General features: G+C 45.1%; 1 protein-coding gene across 2 annotated transcripts in view; it reads right to left on the bottom strand.

The window, feature by feature from the left end:
* The window catches only part of pik3c2a (phosphatidylinositol-4-phosphate 3-kinase, catalytic subunit type 2 alpha), a 41,845-nt gene that overhangs the window by 10,509 nt on the left and 11,766 nt on the right, over nucleotides 1-19,570 (bottom strand). For both annotated transcript variants that reach the window (XM_031564483.2, XM_031564484.2), the window contains exons 3-17: nucleotides 18,995-19,095; nucleotides 17,968-18,128; nucleotides 14,261-14,381; nucleotides 12,722-12,833; nucleotides 11,365-11,444; nucleotides 11,191-11,254; nucleotides 9,267-9,413; nucleotides 8,983-9,016; nucleotides 8,610-8,835; nucleotides 6,216-6,338; nucleotides 4,696-4,863; nucleotides 3,809-3,917; nucleotides 2,607-2,752; nucleotides 351-539; nucleotides 22-115 (exon numbers count right to left, since the gene is read on the bottom strand). In XM_031564483.2, coding sequence (XP_031420343.1) covers nucleotides 22-115; nucleotides 351-539; nucleotides 2,607-2,752; nucleotides 3,809-3,917; nucleotides 4,696-4,863; nucleotides 6,216-6,338; nucleotides 8,610-8,835; nucleotides 8,983-9,016; nucleotides 9,267-9,413; nucleotides 11,191-11,254; nucleotides 11,365-11,444; nucleotides 12,722-12,833; nucleotides 14,261-14,381; nucleotides 17,968-18,128; nucleotides 18,995-19,095 — 1,875 coding nt within the window. The remainder of the gene's footprint in view (nucleotides 1-21; nucleotides 116-350; nucleotides 540-2,606; nucleotides 2,753-3,808; nucleotides 3,918-4,695; nucleotides 4,864-6,215; nucleotides 6,339-8,609; nucleotides 8,836-8,982; nucleotides 9,017-9,266; nucleotides 9,414-11,190; nucleotides 11,255-11,364; nucleotides 11,445-12,721; nucleotides 12,834-14,260; nucleotides 14,382-17,967; nucleotides 18,129-18,994; nucleotides 19,096-19,570) is intronic.

Below are 19,570 nucleotides of genomic sequence, written 5' to 3'. Positions count from 1 at the left end.
TATTGCATCAGGTGAGCGTACCTGCACCAGCTGAGGCAGGTAGTCAGCCAGCTCGTCGTCAGTGCTGCTCTCGATCCAGCCGACGGCCACGGACCGCACCTCTGTGTCTGCAAACCTGCGGGGGTAGAGGGGAAGGAGCTGCATCAAACCACACAGTAGCAGGTCCCATGTCTAAACACAACATGATCTGAACAAGTGCAGTTGTCTGTGAGAAACATTCCTAATGTTGAGCACCGAGATGATAGATACTGGGTTGAGCTGGTTATGATGTGTGTGAGTTTGTGGTGCGGTGTGAAAGACACAGGGTGTGTGTGTGTGTGTGTGTGTGTGACTGTGTGCATATGTCTTACTTGGAGTCGAGCAGCTCCAGCGAAGACACAGGGCTGAGTGATGGCCAGTTGTGCAGGAGGGCGTGAATCTCTGCCATGCTGCCCCAGTCCCAGCTGGGGGCGCTAGCGAGCACTTTAGGCAGAGAGCCCTCCAGCCCCCGGCAGTGGTGCCGCTGGTCCCAGAGCAGCTGCCGATCAGCACGCGTCAACCTGCAAGGGGGCAGAAGGACGTCAGAAGGGGTCAAAGTCAGACATAGTCTTTTACTGGTCTCCACCTGTGGCCATCTCAGCACCATCACAATAGGTCAGGGCCCTGAACAACTCCTGATCTGGATAACTTGCCGGTTAATCCTCACCCCCATCTAATGAGGCCTTCAGGAGCATCTGAATATTAGATGTGAGCCACAGGGTCAAAAACAGACAGCCCTTCCTGTTAGACTGTCTTAAGCAGGAAGTCCTGCTGCCCAAATGAGTACTCATCCCATACCCATCTGTATGAAAATACACCTGATTCAGGAAATCAATCCTGACAGTGTCTAACTATTCCAACCCCGAAGAAAGTCAAGTAGATTCAGCAGGACAGCTGGGCACCCCTGTCTTAAGCAGGACGAAATGGTGAAAGTAATCTCTCCCAGATGAGGTGGCTGGCGGTAAGCTAGCCCCTAAGAGCAGGCCTAGCTGTGGATATGTATACAGAGAGCTTTTCCTCCCCCATCTCTTTATTTTTCCATCTCCTTTCTTTCCATCTTTTTCTCGAAGCCCAATGTTATCTGAGGACAGGGCTGTGTGGAGTGCTGAGTAGCCTGTCTGTTCCCCCCTTTGGCTGGCAGTTTCTAAAGTGGCGGTCCGCTGGGATGCCCCTCTGACTGGGATCACTCACACAGCGATCTGTGGTCCCTGGAGCTGATCAACAACAGATCGGGCTCTGACCTGCCCCAGAAAGCCCTGCTGCCTCCAGAGGCGAGGGAGCGTGTGAACAACACAGGGGTCGGCAGTGCCAAGGGCCCTCGCTCAAAAAACACGCCGCAATGACTTGCACCAATGTGCCCACGTTATGTTTCACTTGTGGCCTGCTTTTAGGGCATTTGTTTATTTGACTCCGCGTGTGGATATAGTACACCAGTGGGATATTAGCAGATGCCTGGAGCTAGGACTTCCTAGTGAATCCATATAATGATTTCTGACACCCACGACAAACTCAGGCTTGGACTTGCCAAAAGCCACAAATGGGAAATGTGATATTTTTGTGACCATGTTTGCCTTCGATGTGCTAAAAGCTCATTATTATGTAAACAATGAAACGTTTTTTTTTTTTTTTCGTTGACATTTTGATGTGTTACAGTAACAAAGCCCTGTAGATACAGAGGGGTCTGCTGTGCTGTGACCAGTCACACTGACACTGTGCAGGGCCTTGGCCTTCAGGTCAGCGAATAATGGAGACTTTGATGTTGAAGGAAAGGCGGGCGGGGGGGCAGTCCCTCAACCGCAAACATGAATGCCCTCCAAGACTGATCTCCGAATCACATGAGATAAGGGACTATTTACGAACACAACAGGAGGGCCTTCAGAATAGTGGGGGAGAGAAACAGACAGGCAGACATGAAAGACTCTCTGTTTAACAACTGGGAGACTCAACTTTCACACGGGACTCGGCCCACTCTGTTCAACGCTGTGACAAGGACAAAAAAATTATAATTTCTACAAAGCAAATGTCTCGGACCTTGTAAATGATGATCTCTTGCTAAACAGAATTAATTTCAACTCACAACCATTTCCAGAACTAGATCTTTCATCAATACTACTAAATCCATACTAATTATAATACTTAGAACTAATATAGGCCTGAGCAGAACAGACACCATGCTGCAACCTTTAAACTTCCCAAGCACTTACTGGTCCCAGTTCCAGAGAGACAAATTTACTTATTTATTTAGAAAAAAAATTACTTATTTAGTGGATGAGGGGAAAGGGTTGAAAAAGATTTGCAAAAACAAACACTCAAACTGCCCAACCACTACTCAGGGTTCAATAGAATGTAAATCTACAATATGTGTATATGATAAAGCCTCTGTAAATCAAGTCTTTAGTGGTGAAAGGCAAACAGTGAAATCAAACTCTCACAAAACACAAGCTCTTATACAACATTTGCCTGCCCCAGACTGCTCTAGACCAAATCCCTTTGATTAAATCTGTGTTTGCAATTCCATCTTATTATGATGCATAGTTTGAAGTTTGTGTTTCAGGTTTATCTGCGGCTAGGTCTTCTGTGATGCATACCCAAAGGCGGAGGCACGGGAGCAGAGCTTCTCCACTTTCCTCCGGAGGTCAGAGTCCAGCGTCTCCACATTTTGGGGGAGTTTCCCATTGGTCGCCTCCTGAGGACCAACATACAGGACATCCACTGCTGGAGTGGGAAAATCCACCTACACAGACACAGACAACTTTGATTACCAAGTGTAATTTCCCAACCAAGTGTTACTATCCAGCCTGGTTAGCATCAGTCTCTCACATCAGGACAGTAGCACTCATTGCTACTTAGGCTACGTTTACATTGAGCCTGGATTGCCTGAATACGGAAACATTTTCTGATCCGGTACTTTTTTTATCGCGTTCACACGGAGCCGTGTCAAGAAAAATCGGCGTTCACACGGAATTGCTGGAGCGGAGTGGTTGAATCTGCTGTAAAGAGGTCATGGAGAATGCGCATAAAGTGACAGAAGACAGAAGTCGAGATCCAACTAGCAATCTTCCGATTGCTGAACGACTTCTCTACCACCTGAAATCACTGCTACCACAGCACTCAAACAGGACTAGTTAGAATCGCGCACTTCGCCATTACTCTCGTTTGTGTTAAGGTACCGTTTTGAAACTTCCGTCTATAATACAAATCTTTTCACGTCAGATTTGCTCATATAGGCTATTGCTGACACTTTTCAAAAAACGATTTTGAACAATGGTCGGATGCAAATAGATTAAAAAGGGATAGATTAAAGTGTGGCTTGTTAATGCCATCCCTTTCCTAACCAGCTTCTTAACAACATCGGTTTAGTTTAGGTTGTTGCTGTTATGAAGTAAGGAAGCGGGGTTAAAAAGGGTTCAGGCTGAGGTTGCGAGGCGTTCACGTGGGGCAATTACGTCATCGGGTTAGAAAGTGTGCGGATCGGGCGTTTACACGAACACGGATCCGCTGGCGTGTTCAATCTACCCACTCTGGAGACCGGATTCAAAAGGTTGCAGATTCAGTGACCCAATCCGCCGGGTTCGTGTGAATGAGAGGCCGATCCGACAACATTTCTTTCCGGATTCAGGCAATCCAGGCTCTGTGTAAATGGGCCCTTAGTCTGTTTAGGGGTTGCCTACTGTGAGAGGCAAAGTTTGTTTGATATGCAAAATTCCAACCACAAATTTTGAAAGGGATTTTCTGAAATTAATCAATACTGATGTCCTGCAATGGTTAGCTTTGTCTAGCATGAGGGTACCTGCAGGATGATTCTCTCAGCCAAGTTTCTCCTGCGGCCAACAGGCGTTGACGAAGACTCCTCTGAGGAAGAAGTCAGGCTTAGCAGCATGGTCCCACGGGCCAGAACCCTGTAGAACACAAACACGCACAAGTTGACACACGTGCAAGTAATTATTGTAAAGCCTCGAAACAAAGCTACTCATTAATTCACAGGAAACACTTAGTCAGTAACCAGAGAGGCATAACACTGAAGTGACTCACACTACAAACACGTTGTAGTGGCACAAAACCCAAACAGCATTTTTCAAAACACAGAAAAAAACAACAACATGCAATTGCAGAAAGCCCTCAATGAGTGAGGGACAGAATTCAACCCATGTTTCATTCATCCGGATGAAGATGACTCAGTTTAAAATGTCATTACGGAGTCAGACAGATCAAACCGAACGAGAGACGACACTACAGCTCTCTGTGACACAGTCGGACAAATAATTCTCCTCGTGACACAGTGTACATGGCACATGAGTGCGGCTTTGACTCATCTACCCTACGAATGACAGAGTGAGAAACAACTGTGTGTGACTTCACTCTCTTGCCTGACCTCTTACATCACTCTCTTGTCTGATCTCTGACATCACTCTCTTGTCTGATCTCTGACATCACTCTCTTGTCTGATCTCTGACATCACTCTCTTGTCTGATCTCTCACATCACTCTCTTGTCTGATCTCTGACATCACTCTCTTGTCTGATCTCTGACATCCGTTGTGTAACTCCCTAAAACACACACACACACAAAAAAGACATATGCACAACAACTGTAACAGTAACAACTTCTACTACAACGATTACTACAACTACTTCTACTACTCACACACTCTATACATACACACACACGCACACACTACCTCTGGAAGTCGAACAGTGGCGCGGAGACCTTTCCCAGTAGCTCGGCTCCCTTGCGCTGCTTGTTGGAGTCGGGCGAGCCGCTGGCGCTCTGGCTGAGCACGCCATACAGGGACAGGGTGAGCTTGGCCTCCAGGGGCAGCAGGGCCACGGCGATGGGGAAGTTGATCCTGCGGAGGCACAATGGCACGTTTGCATTTGCTCCTGAGTAATCAAAGTCATGACCAAGAAACTTCCTGTAACCTTACAGTTGAATGATCTCTGATAATGTCTGTTTATTATGTTTAACCTGTAACGTTTCAACAGTAAAAAAAAAATCACTTCACTTCAACAGTATATGTCTAACTACCATAACATATTTAGCATCTTGTCTCTGCGAAACTGGAATTAAAAATCAGACAATTAAACAGCCAGAAGCCACAGAGTTCTTCAGTTATCTGGCATTGATATTCCCTGACAAAATTACAGCCTACAACTGAGTCTGCACTATGATTTACTTTATTTCTGTTCCACTTGAAATCTGATGAATATAGCGCACATGCACATGCAAGCATTTACAGCCAGGTCAGTCTGGGGTCACACCAGCACAGCGAGCCTGCAAGGGAAACTCCAGTGACAGACATGATTCTTAAGGGCCACGAGAGGTCGTCTGAAGTGGACGCGGAGGGGAGTGACTAGTCCCATCTGATGTGGTAGAACAAGCACTTGTAGGTCCCCACTTAGTGGTCCTGGCCAGGTTCATGCCAAACATGCTGGACCCCATCTGAGCCGAACAAATGTATCTTGGTCTCATCTGACCAAAGAATGTGCTTCCAATATTAATCAGGCTTCTTTTCATGTTCTTTAGCAGAGTTTTTTTTGGCAGTTTTGGGCCGAAGATCAGGCAAGGTTTTTTTTTCAGATGCTATCCATAGAGGTTGACGTTATGCAATGTATTTTGCACTGTCTGAGCCGTGACAGAAACGCTGATATCTATTGATAACTCCTGTCTGTTTTTCAGAGCTAGATCGAGCAAATAGCGCACTGTCCGTGGCGTCATTTTAGGAGGACAGCCACAGCCCATAGGTCCAAAACTGAGAACGTTCTGGTGTTCACGGGTCATTTCATAACCATATTCATGCAATTAGGCTAATTGGTAATCACTGGTGTGCATGTACTCAGTTTTGTTTCAATGACCACAGGTTTTCTAATGTTAATTATGACCGTATTCACTTTTGTAGCACTGGGTTTCGAAAGTATTTGTTTTTGATTGTTCAAAAGCGGAAAACTCTACTTAGAAATAATGCAATTATTGAGAGGTGATACAAATTGGAATCATTTGACTTTTGAGTGACCTTGCACAGGGTTGTGCTCACTTCTGTTGTATACTGTAGCACACATGCACATACCAGCATTTACATCCGGGTCAGTCTAGGGTCACAACAGCACAGGGAACCTGTGAGGGTCACCCCAGTGACAGACACAATTCTTTAAGGGGCTTGAGAGGTCGTCTGAAGTGGAGGTGGCGGAGAGAGTGACTTACAGCTCGTCCCATTTGATGTGGTAGAAGAAGCACTTGTAGGTCCCCACTTTCTTGGACTGCACCGGCTTGAATAGATTCCTGGTGTTGTGAGTCAGGGCACACATCAGGTAGTATTTTTCATAGCTGCAAAAATAGGAAGGAGGGAGGAATTTAACTGGCGCACAGGGAGGAAAAAAGCAAACCAGCCGCTGCACGCATCCATCCACATCAATCCAAATCAAGCAGCGAAAAACCGTCGGTAACAACACAGGGTACCAGGCCAGAGTCTCGAGGCACAGACATGCACTTCATTACCAGAACCATGAAACAGGAGATGGACACATCATAGCAAAGGCTCTCTCGGTTTTCCTAAGAGTAAATATTCAGAGTGGAAAATGCTATGAAATCCAGTCTGAATAATAAATGACATCCTGACATAAGGTCATTTTTACCGACCTCTGAAGAACAAAATGTTCTGCTTTTCAAGTACAGCAATGTTGTCAGTTTGTGAGATGGAGGATGTATCAGTTTTGAACCAGTGAACCACATGACGAGGAAGACTCGTTTTACAGGACTTCTCTTGAACAAGGCGCCCTGGGACCTTTAAGTCAACCGCATCTCATGAGCTGTCATAACAACAGCCCCAGTCTATTCCACATCAATATCTAGAGAAAGCTTTGAGGGCCTTTCTTGTTAATAAGTCACCACCATTTAACTGTCTGAACACTCATCTGTATGCTTGTGCAGTAACTCTGAAAGACAAAGCAACTGATGTTGTGTACAGCAGGAAACGAGCAGTATTTTGGTATTTTGCTGGTATGGTGCTAAGAGCTGCCTATGTTTAGATGTGCTCTGGTATGGTGTACAGAGAATGTACCCTGCTGCTAAAAACTGCCTTCTAAATGAGATCCTGTGCCTGACTCCTTCAGGAAACAAGTCTGTTATTAACCACTCAGCCTTTCATTAAGGCCTGAGGGTTAGCCTGCGAAACACACACACACACACACACACACACACACACACACCCCCCCAAACCCTAGCTCTCTACAGCACATTTAAGCTTTTTAGCATGCTGTATTTGTCTGGCTGAGCAACAAGTGCTTGTAGGCCAAATGAACGTGGTTATCATAGCTCATCGCGATGATCAAAGATGGATTTGTAATGTCGATGGCCCAAACATACACAAACAAACAAACAAACAAACACACACACACACACACACACACACACACACACACACACACACACACACACACACACACACACACACACACACACACACACACACACACACACACACACACACACACACACACACACACACACACACACACACACACACACCAGTTGCTCATGCAAACTGTACTTCTCAGCAGAATCAGGACAAAATGGTGGGATGTGTTTGTTACATTTTCACATTTCAATTTGTTGTTAGAATGAATGCAAGTGTTGCCATTACATTGAATGTATCACTTTGTTTGTGGAATGTGTATGTCTGTGTTCTGTCTGACTCTGCCTTTACACAGAGGCCATTTAGCTGAGGCATGACGTAGATGAGCTTATCTGTGTAAAGAGAATTTACTTAACATGCCTCTGTCAACTGTCAACTGCGTGTTTACATCAGAATAGATATCTCCACAGGCCTCGCCCTATTTCAGTCATCAGTGATCTGCAAGCTGTGTTGACAGGAGACAAGGCTAACTTAAGCCCAATTTATCCTGTCCAAAGTGAACCAGGAAACAGAAGCTCAATCCTCCTTTATGACAGGTGAGCTCACAAGTCCAGATCCATAAAGAACAACAAGTCCTTGAAGCCATTTCACCCCACACTCATGAGAGGTCATGAGAGGTCATGAGAATGACTAAATGAGCTAATTTAAGTAAATCATAACACTATATGAGAGTCATACTGTATACTTTCATTGGACAATTAAGTTAGAAAATTCAAGTAAAGAAGTCTTTGGCCTTTTAACAACAGCCTTTGTGAAGCCAAAGGCCAGACATTGATAAAGCCTCAACTTGGGACAGGCACATGACTGCTGGTAATGTGTGGCGTTGTGAGGTTAGCACCGCAAACACAGAAAGGAAAAGCACAACACAACACAAAGCAAAATCAAAATAGTATCTCTTATGTTCTCCAGCACTGGTCTGCTGGTTCAAGCACAAACATCTCATGATTATCTTTTAGTCGGATCATTCATTTAAAGCATACAACAGCTGGAATGAAAATAAAACGTATCCAGGGTCGGTCCTCCCATTGCTAGGAATTCGCGCAATATTTTTATTTATAGGCCATTCTTTCATTATTTACTTTGTTTCTGTCTTGGCAAGCGTTACGGAAAATCAGCAAATCAATCAATCATGTACACATCAACATGCACAAGGCCTCCTCACCAGCAGAGGGAGCTATGCATACCTGCTAACCCAGGCGGCCGGGACGCCGTGAACCGCAAACACAGTGAACTTGAGGTGCTCAGTGGTGCCCGAGGCCTCGCAGCTGTCCCGCCGTCCCACGTGGGGGGAGGCGGACTCCGTGGGGGGAGGAGGGGAGGGGGGGCAGAAGGATCGCAGGTAGAGCTTGGCCAGCTGGTAGACGGCGTCTGTCAGGGTGGCCATGCTCTCCTCCACAGGACTACGGGCGCCTGTGGCAGGGTGAAGACAACAGGGCAGACGTCACGCAAATGAGACGCACACTCAACTGCCACAACTCCACATTCGTCATGTTTTTATGACAGCAGAGAGATTGCTGGCAGGGCTGCTGTTTATTCATTGGTTTCCTTTCAACTCACCATCTCCTGAGCCGCCAGTGGATTTGGAGCCATTCTGTGAAACAAAACAGGTTTCTGGCTCAAAATACACCCCATGCTTGGGTTACAGAATGACGATTTCAAGAAGACACAACACACAAAAAGAGTGTGAAAGGCCCTTGTGATGTCTTAAAAAAAAAAAAAAAAAGCCTTGACACATGAGGTGAAGGCAGTGATTTGGGGTATGTGCCAACACAAGTCACATCATAACTTAAATCATGGCTGAACACAGGTGCGTTGTGTGAGGAGAGATGACCTCTGCTCACCTCAGGTGACCGGGTGCGGGGCATGTTCACGGCCCGCTTGAGCCGTTTCACCGCGTCGGTGATGGGTGGCGTCTCCACTTCGTCCAGAGCGCAGCACAGGTTCTTCACAGACTGCACCACGCGGTCCACGGTCTTATACTGCGTGCCCTGGAGAAGCACAGAAGTGAGAGGGACAAAAATCAGGTGATCAAGCAGCATCCCCAAATTCCCTCACAACTGGACCAGTTGCAACTTGTAACAAGGTTTTGAGCTTGGGCCTGATTTCTGCTTTACTTTAAATTGACTTTGGATGAAGCACAATCTTAGGATTTCAATTAAATTTCTAGACACACACAATTTCTATTTTAATGAAATACCATTAAACTGTATCTGTCCAAAGACTTTAAGAGACGCTATAGACACTGAAGGTTAATTTTCAACGGACACAGACTTTAACGGCTCAGACTATAAAAAAAATGAGGGCTGTCAGCGTTAACGCGTTAATCTATGCAATTAATGCGGCCGCGATTAACGCGATAAAATATTTTACTGCAGTTAACGCAACTTTAAAAAAAAAAAAAATTATAATAATTTAATATATATTTTTTTTTAGTTTAGTTTAGTCAGGGCTGTGTAGGCTACGGTTAACTCGCCTTGCTCCTTTATTGATGTCAGGTGAAAACTTATGAGTGAAACAATAATACACAAGAAACGAAACACAGCAAGTTACTATTAGATTCATTACACCAAGAATCAGAGCAACAACAGATTACAACACAGCTGGCTAATAAGTGCTAACGTCTGCCACCAACTGGGTAATGAATGAATAGTGTGCTAATGGTCACATATTAGAACGTAACGTATCTAAATTAATAATAATTACATTTTACGTTACAACGAACTAACAGTTCATAAAATTAAACATAGGTCACTTAAACATATTTATCACAGTGTGAGACAGCTAAATAACTTAGTCATTGTTTTTGAGCGTGCAAGGGAAAGCATAATTTAATAGAGCCTTACTAGACATGTGCGTTACTAACTGCCACAGTTGTCAAAGTAAAAGTCTGTCAACAGAAAGAAATACAATAGTGTGTGCATGCAGGGATGGATTACCGAACGGGCTGAACGGGCCCAGGCCCAAGGGCCCCTGAGCTCAGGGGGGCCCTAAACCAGAGCCTCTGCGTGAAGCCACTGTTATTAACTTTGCTTGCTGTCAATTGTTTTTAGACTTTGTATTTGTTAATATCAGAAGTGGCTTAAATGTATCTCTTATTTGTGGCTGGAAGCGGTGTATTTTGTTACACGTCCTGACCAATGGTTTCATAATCCGTCCATGTGTGCGTGTCCATAGCAACAATACACTACAACATGAAACAATAAATCACTCCAAGCAATATACATTTGCTGACCTAAATAATTTGTTTTTACTTGAGGTTATTTCAATAATTGACAATTTTAAGCTTGGCCTACCATTTTATGGGAGCGATGAGGGACAGGTGGGGCTTGAAAAGCCCCCCTTGTTCAAAGTGGGGAATGACAGAAAAAGTTTGAGAACCACTGTGGTAGTTGAAGATGGAGAGAGCTGAGGGATTGTTGGGCGGAAAATCTCTGTTTAAGAGCCAAAATGACGGAACAATCGACAAAACTGAAGTTGAGGGGCACCATTGTGTTTAAAAAAAATAAAAAATACAATTAAACAACAGTGTCTAAAATTCACGCTGTATGAAGTGATTACTCGTTAATTTATAAGATTTAGTCTTAAGAAGAAAAACAAACTTTTAATCGCGATTAATTAATTTCAAAATGTGCGATTAATTAGTTAATTTTTTTTAATCGATTGACAGCCCTAAAAAAAATACAATCTTATTTCTCACACACAGAGAGAGCATCCACAGCAAAGGAGCGCTGTTGTGTTGCTGTTGTGCACAAGCTGAGCACTAACCTCATTCTGAAGGCAGATGTTGACTTGATTGTGGTAGCCCTCCAGATAGTCGGCCAGGCCCTGTCTGTCATGGCACACAGCAAAGGGGAGGAAAGAGATGGACGTGAATAAAGAGAAAAACTTGGATTTAGGCTGTCAAAGGGTGGGGTGAAGGTCTGACGGTCTGGCCCTCACCGAGTGATGGTCTCTTTAAACGGCCTTTCCACGTTGCCCATGTACTTCTCCAGGTCAATGGGAGACGTGTCATCCTCTGCCTGCAGGACCACAACAGGACATACAGTATGTTGAAAATCACCCTTAAATAGTCAACTTAAATATTAACAACTTGATGCTCTTATGAGGAAAGTTTCAGGAATTACACAAACGTCACTGAGAATATGCTATGTGGAGGACGGGATTGTGGCCCTTGACTAACACCTTCTCAACACCTGCTGAAGTGCTGGGGGTTGCACGGTGTCCTCAGCTAGTAAGCAGACCTACCCAAAGCTGGTCTGTTATGACCAACTTTATCCGACTGCTGAACCGGCACAGTCATCCCAACCACAACAGCCTCTTGCACTGTCTTTTATGAATTCCGCTTAACTAATCATAATACCTTTAGTGCAATACCTGACCAAACTTTTGTTTTCTGTCCCTCATGGAGTTTTGTTTATTTTGTTTATATATAGTATAAGGGCCACTCAGGGTATTCTCAAAATCCAACATGAAAAGAATTATTTTTTCCATGGTGAGCAATACCCACCCTTAAGATCAACCCTGTGGTGCCACACATCAGGACCTGTTTGTTTTCCCAGTCTCCTCAGAGAACCTGTCTAACAACTGCAGCTTTATACTGATGATTCACAACAACACCATGACCAACCGCTGCTTAGAGGAGCTTCCCTTGAGAAAGGATATGATCGTGTGTCTGTGTGGCTTTCAATTAGTGTGAACACATACTGACCCCCCTGGTAAACATATCACTTCAATAACTGGGTCTACATTTTTTTACATTTAAAAATAACAACATTAGCTATATGATGAGACCTCAGTTTACTTCCTAGGTTTGCCTTGTTTAAAGATTTCCTGTGCTGGTTTCTAATTTCCTTCTGAAAAAACTGATGGACCACCCATCCAATTTCCTTGACAGTATTACATGTATAGCAGTGTTATTTAACAGATAATATAATCTGAGCCCACTGAAGATAATCATCCTGTACTACTGTGGTCATGGATTGAGTGTGACTAGTATGTGTCTGTACTGGACAGAATGACAGGGGGAGTATGTGTGCGTGTGTGGCATTTCCCATACATAGGCTGTACTTGGGAGGGCCACCCAGGTAATATGAATGGCTGTCTAAGCATATTTCTGGAAACGGTTTCCTTTGTGGTGTGGGACACCCCTATGGAATGTGATTATTATTATTTTTAAACCCCAAGTACATCCTAGCAGGATATGATGATGCACGTGTTTGTTTGTGTAATTTGTGTATCAAATGTGTGAGAGTGTGTGTAAGTGTGTGTGTAAGTGTGTGTGTGTGTGTGTGTGTACCGTGCGGGCCAGGTCTCGTCTCATGGTGATCTGAGGCAGCAGCTGGAGTTTAATCTCGGCTTCCCACTTCCTGCAGTTCTGCACATACTCGTGGCTGCCCAGGCTGTGCTTACTGCAGACACAAAAGCCTCGCTCAGGGTCAAAGGTCAACACACCCTTCCTCAACTACTATTAGCAATGGGACTTACACAGGCTCTAAACCTGCTACTGCTGGTAATGTAACACAGTGTTAGCAGTGTAACACAATTCACACATCACACTGTGATATTATTGTTATAGACAGAAATAAGTGTTAGCTTTGGCCGCAAGACTTAGTTAGCTGGAGTCAGAATAATACTTTTATCATTAGGAACAGCACAACAGTTGTAATGATGTTACTACAACTACCAACATAACTCTACAAAGTTATACTGATGTTTGCAATAGGACCTTTAGCGGGACTGTTGGTATTACAATTAGCAACACTCAGAGTATTGTTTCCATTGTGTTCTAAACAAATCAATTAATTCTAAAGACACACACACACACACAAAGAAACGCTGTCAATACAAAATATACAATGCAATAAGACCGATTTATAATGAGAGCAAATGTATGCATCTCCTCATGCCAACTCCAACAGGCTTTAGGCTCAAGGACATGCACACATGGAAACAAACCCAAAGTACACAAACATAAACATGTGATGACATCAGGGAATTAGTGTCACTGAGAAACAGCAAACGGACAATGACAACAGCCTTAGAATATGCAGGGTGCTACACATGCACACACAGATACACGCACACACAGATACACGCGCGCGCATACACACACACACACACACACACACACACACACACACACACACACACACACACACACGCACACACACACGCACACACACACGCACACACACACACACACACACACAAATCCAGCCCTTTTTGGAAAGGTTCTGGGCTCTGCATTCGTCAGGGTTACTCCCTCCCTTCCGTCTCATGGCTTCATTTATTGGGTGTAAAGAAAACATTTCCCTAACACAATTACAGTCAAACATTTCCCTAACACAATTACAGTCAAACATTTCCCAAACACAATTACGCTCCAGTCGCTCTGTGTTTGGAAAATGCTGGCATTCATCTCTTCCTCTGCTAAGCCAGTTGACTCTCATTGCCCTCATTTCAAACACTGGATTTAATTGCCTCAGAAACTTCAGAGAGGAAAGAAGTAATGTACTAAAAAAAAAAAAAAAAAAGAGTGATGATTGGCTATCAGGTATAACTGAGACCAAAGACTGAACAGCATATATCTTAAAAGTAGTGTTGTGTGTTTGGGCATTGGATGGTAAACATAATGTATCTGCTCTGGAATGTCTCCAAGAGACCACAGACATTAAACTTTGTCCTTATCATGAGTAGTGCAAGCCAGTGGGAGTGTAAAAGGCGAGAGACTGACTGAGAGAGGGAGAGGGAGAGGGAGAGAAAGTGGGAGTGAGAGAGAGAAAGTGTGTGAGAGAGAGAGAGAGAAAGTGGGAGTGTGGAGAGGATGTGCACTTACTTCTGCAGAACCTCCTCCTGGCCACAGACCTTGAGCACGTAACTGCTGATGTCTACCTGGTTCAGGTCATCATGGACCCAACAGAGAGCCTGCATGATCAGCAACTCCACCGGAGAACTCACTGCAGCGAAGCAATGCAAGAAGAACAAGAGCATGGAAGAAAGAGTTAAATCAAGAGAAAACTAAAACTAAAACTAAAACATCAAGGAACAGACAGGTTGGGGAGTCTGGTATTTCAGAAGTAGACTAGACAGCTATGGTGTTCTTGCAAGGACCTGTCAGCTATAGCAGCGTAATGCTTTTGCCGGGGTTCAAGGCATAGTGTACAACTACTAACTGAGCAACTGACTAGTTCCAACCATACAGTAATATAATAATCCTAAAAATTGTTGTTGCTGCCATTTGCCTGGTTATTAGACTGATCTTTTGTTTGAGTGTTTGTCTTCCCCTTTATTATCCTATTAAAGTTTCTTTACAAAAAAAAAGATCTTCATGTCATTTGACGGACAGGCCTGACAATGTTTCCCCCTCTCGGGAACCGCCCTCGCTCACTGTTGGTTTTGGGATCACATCTCCTCAGCCCAATTCCACCACCCAGAATAGTTGGCCTCCATCACTTACAACCCCCTCCTGGCTTCTCTCCTATGCAACACATTCCTCCCCCGACCCAAGCTCCCCCTGTTATATGTGCACGACGCCAGAATACACACAGGCTCTAGAGTTTGTTTTAATACTTCTTGACCTGTTCGTCAATGGCAGGAAACACAAAAAGAAACGTTTTTAATAATGTCTTTCAAGCGGTGCTCTGGTTTCACAGCAGCGTGGAGTGGAGAGGAAGGGAAAAGCTGAACTTTTCAACTTCTCGCGGGTCAACTGAGGAGGGCGTTAGCGGGTTTCTTGGAGCGGTGAAGGAGTCAGGCCGATTCAGAGCGTAGTGATCATTAGTGTGCCTGCCTCTCCCTCCCTGGGGGAATAAAGAGCTCAGCCCACTCCCTCTCATTCCTGCCATGTGGCTCACTTCTCGCTCTTGCCATGTTGTGGCTTGCTGTGTCTCTGTTGTGCGCCAGCCCTCGGCCCCACACATCACCACCCGAGGCTCTACAGTGAATGCGCGCACGCGCAGACGCAGTCGCAGAAACAGAGAATTCTAGTGAGATAGAAGGTGAGTGAGTGTGTGTGTGTGTGTGTGTGTGTCTAGGCCAATATATATGTAAGTGGGCCTATGTTTGTATAACAGATAGCGAAAAAAAATTAAGATAAATTGAAACAGATACTGCGTGTCTGAGAAAGGAGGGAAGAGACTTTTTTGCACACATCCTCCCCACTCATGTCAGGGCCAGAGAGGGTGCTGTCTCATTACTCTGAGCTCTTTGAGGTGGTCAGAAGGCCTGTGGGAATGGCGGTAAATGCCAGAGAATGGCACATCGTCAGGGGGAGCTGGAGAAGTCCGCAGGCCTCCCCCGTCTCCACGGGCAACCCACATGGTTCTGGAATGCAAGGACAGCACACTTGGGAGAGGGAGGGGAGTTGGAGGGGAATCTACAGTCACAAATTAACCACTCAAGAAATGATCGGGGAAGGAACGCAAATTGAAGCACTAAACTAGAACTGCAGACGCTTTTAATGGTGAATGGCGAAACCTCACATCCAATCAGATGACAGGGGGGCATGACTCCGGAGCTCAGCTTTTAAGTCCTGGAAAAGAGAAAAATCAACCAAATGGCAACATCTGGTAAACCACTTTGTAGATACAACACAATAGAACAAACTCATAATCACAAAACAAAGAAAAATGCAACCTCATATTGCACTATTGCAGTGAGAGAGAGAAAGAAAGAGAAAGAAAGAAAGAAAGAGAAAGAGAGAGAGAGAGAGCGAATGAAAGTAGAGAGAGACTGAAACGCAGCGAAAATGATCCCAGCTTCCCACACCTGACTATGAGATTAACCCCCAGACTCGGCTTTCTCACCCAACCTGCTGTGGAATCCCAGGAATGACCAGGCAGCCACACTGGAGCATAACATTAATCTCTAATTAAACAAACCCAGACGCCATTTTGTGCCTAGTCAGCGCTGTCGCCAGTCTACGCCTCTATGTAAACCAGGTGGGTATTGCCACAAGCGAATACAATCTCCCTGCTCCCCGGTTCCCTTTCCAGAGTGCACTGGCTTCCCAGCCCACTGGGAGCGTGAGATGCGGGACCCGGAGAAGTTAGCCTGACAGCACAGAAGAGAGAAAGCCCCCCAGGGGTCTTTTCTCTAGGTCGCTCTACGGAAGACTGAGGCCCATTGTTGCACAGCGCTGATCCTAAATCTCACTCCAAAGTTGTGGCAAAGTCTCAGCATTTAAGCATTAACTGGGTCAGCAGCTCACAGACAAGGGGGGGGGGGGGCTGACCAAGGCCATGGCTGCCAAGATACAGCAGCAGCACAGGAGACCAGGGCAGCACCATGACGGCTTAGGCCTTGGGTGCGAGCAGCCGGAGAGGAACCACACACACACGCCTGCATGCACCTATGTGCTCATACGCTGACGTTTCCCTAGTGTGCACACACACACACGCACTCACACACACATTCCCTTTCTCTCGCTCTGTCACACACATTCCCTTTATCTCGCTCTCTCACACACACGTTTTCATGTCTGCAGGTTGGTGTGTGTGTGGGAATCTCCAATGAATTCCACATACCTTTGCCCACAAAAACAAACACATACACACACTCTCCAAAAGACATTCTCTCTTTCATTCTCTCTCACCCATACACATCCACGGAAACTTCATCTCTCTCTCACACACACACACAGAGAGACACACACACACACACAGAGACACACACACACACCAACTCAGTGTGTGCTCTAAGGGACAGTTGAGGACAAAGGCATCCACCAGACTGAGGGCCAGCGGAATTCCTCCATACAAAAGCCCGCTCTTGATTCCCTGCCAAGGAGGAGGCGAGGTTAGAGGCCTAACATGAAAAGGAGGCCCTCGGCGCCCCGAAACCAGGCCGCCTGGAGAGCACCCGCAGCCAGAACCACCAAGACAGACCATCAGACAGGCCTCCCTATCGCTGCGGGAATGGGGAAGAGGGTCAGCCAATGAGAGGCCTTGGGGAACATCGTGCTCTCATACTGACACACACACACACAGCAAGACGTATGATCAGAACAAGAACAGAAGGCTGAGGGCTGCGGTACAGACAACACACTGTGCCGTTACATAAACACAGACGAAAAGTGGCATACTTCCCAAATAACAACCTGTCGACGCACACAACTATGAAGCACCCAATGTTCAGAATAAAAAGCTTTGGTACTGGTCTCAAGTGCAAATCTGAATAACATAAGAATCAACCAGATATTTAGCCTATACTAATCACTATTTAGACAACCAAATAATAACAGCAAACAGCTGAAAACGTGTTCTAGAATATTCTGAAACTTGACTTCCGCATGAAATCATTTCTAGCAGCTTTTACCCAAAGCCATAGCTGTTAAGCGCAGGCCTTTGAGTTTCATTTTGAGAACTCCACCTATAAACTTTGTTTTGTGTATGGTATGTCTGAAATCTGCAGGTTCTAGCTGGTGTCTGTAAGGTCTCTCTAGAATTTGTGGGTTCTGACTGAACTCTGTAAGGGTGCTCTGAAGCAGGCTATCCAAGGTCAGTCTGGGGGCAATGATGTGTGATGTGGTGGATGCAGTCTTACCATCACAGGTGAAGGTGACAGGCTGCAGGGAGTCAGAGATCTCTATGGAAACCTTCACACTGCTGTTGTTGTCTCTGCCGTCATCCCTCTGTGGAATCACAGGGCTCAAGACATATCCAGGGTTCGTCGAGAGGTCACTATGCATGAACTTTGACCTCAATCTGATCACAGAGAATAAGATAGAAAAGAATACAAACTATGATCTACTGCACTAAGACATTTTCCAAGCCATATTGAAATGTAAGTGACAGGCCCACTGACAGCTGAAATAATGTAGATGATGCATATAGCTGCCTCTCAGCTGACCAATATGAGAAGCATCAATGACATTCTTTGTTCGTTTTTAATAAAAAAAAGAAATGCTTCATATCTCTGTTCATCTGTGTCACAAGTGGAGTCCACATGCATAACGTTAGGGGGAATATAGGCCATGTTACTGTACTGCTAGAGAGCCTGCTAAATGGGGGAGATATTTAAAGAAGGCCCCACCCAAATAAGCCTTTAAGAGAGCTGACTCACAGAAAAAGAAAACAAAAAACAAAAGCCTATACATGCTCTCTCATACACTGACCATCTACACACACATATAAATACACTCAAAGGACAGAAGCACAGCAGAGCGCAACCTCAGATATAGCACATAATGGCATACACATGATCACAGACACATGAGAAAAACACACACACACACACACACACACACACACACACACACACACACACAAATATCTAAAAAGATGAACATGCACGCAAGCTCACATGTATGCAACGACATGAACATGGACACATAGACTACTGCATGTGCGGCTAAGCATGCACAGACAACAAAGATGCCTTTTACCTTGACTTAAAAATCTCAGAAAAATGTCTTATATTGTGATCATTTAATACAGTTATGGTCAGCTCCTGAATAGCAATGTGAACACAAACATGTACATGTGCACATACAAACACACATTCTCATGTTCACACTCACACACACACACACACACACACACACACACACAGGCACCACCAAAGAGCTTACATTGCAGCGTCTTCACAGAAGGCTACAACTTCTAGGTTCTGGGCCTCCTTGTCCAGAAGGGTGGGGTACTTGGTGAGCACTTTCACACTTCCCTTATTGAGCTGAAACACAAGACACACACACAAAAACATGGGTGAGTTCACACAGAACAGGGAAGAAGAGCTGACTGAACACTAGTGGTCCCCTATTTGGGCTTCCTGTTCATGGGAAATGACTCTGCCCTCCTTTCTGGAAATTGACAGTGAAGTGTGGAGGCATGCTGATGCGTCCGATGATGACATCAGCATCAGAGTGTGGAGTCTGAAACAAGGAGCTTGGGGCAGGATGAGGAATGATCAGGATGCCTGGAATGTCAGAACTTCCTGAGGAGGAAAAGTCTGTCTGGGAATGGGACAAGGAGTCAAGGAAGACTGTTATTTTAGTGTTACCTCGTGAGTTGTTCCCCTCCATCTTCTTTTCTAAGCACATTTTAATTTAATTTAGTTCAATTTAGCTTGACGTGTCTTTGTATGTCTGTCAGCTTTTCTGTCTGTTTGTCTGACATCATCTTAGCGGACCACCTCAATCCCTTACCCT

The sequence above is a fragment of the Clupea harengus genome, chromosome 3 (assembly GCF_900700415.2).
Source record: "Clupea harengus chromosome 3, Ch_v2.0.2, whole genome shotgun sequence".
Taxonomy (NCBI): Eukaryota; Metazoa; Chordata; class Actinopteri; order Clupeiformes; family Clupeidae; genus Clupea; species Clupea harengus.
Note: the sequence above shows the minus strand (reverse complement) of the source record. Positions and strands in the feature narration are given on the sequence as shown.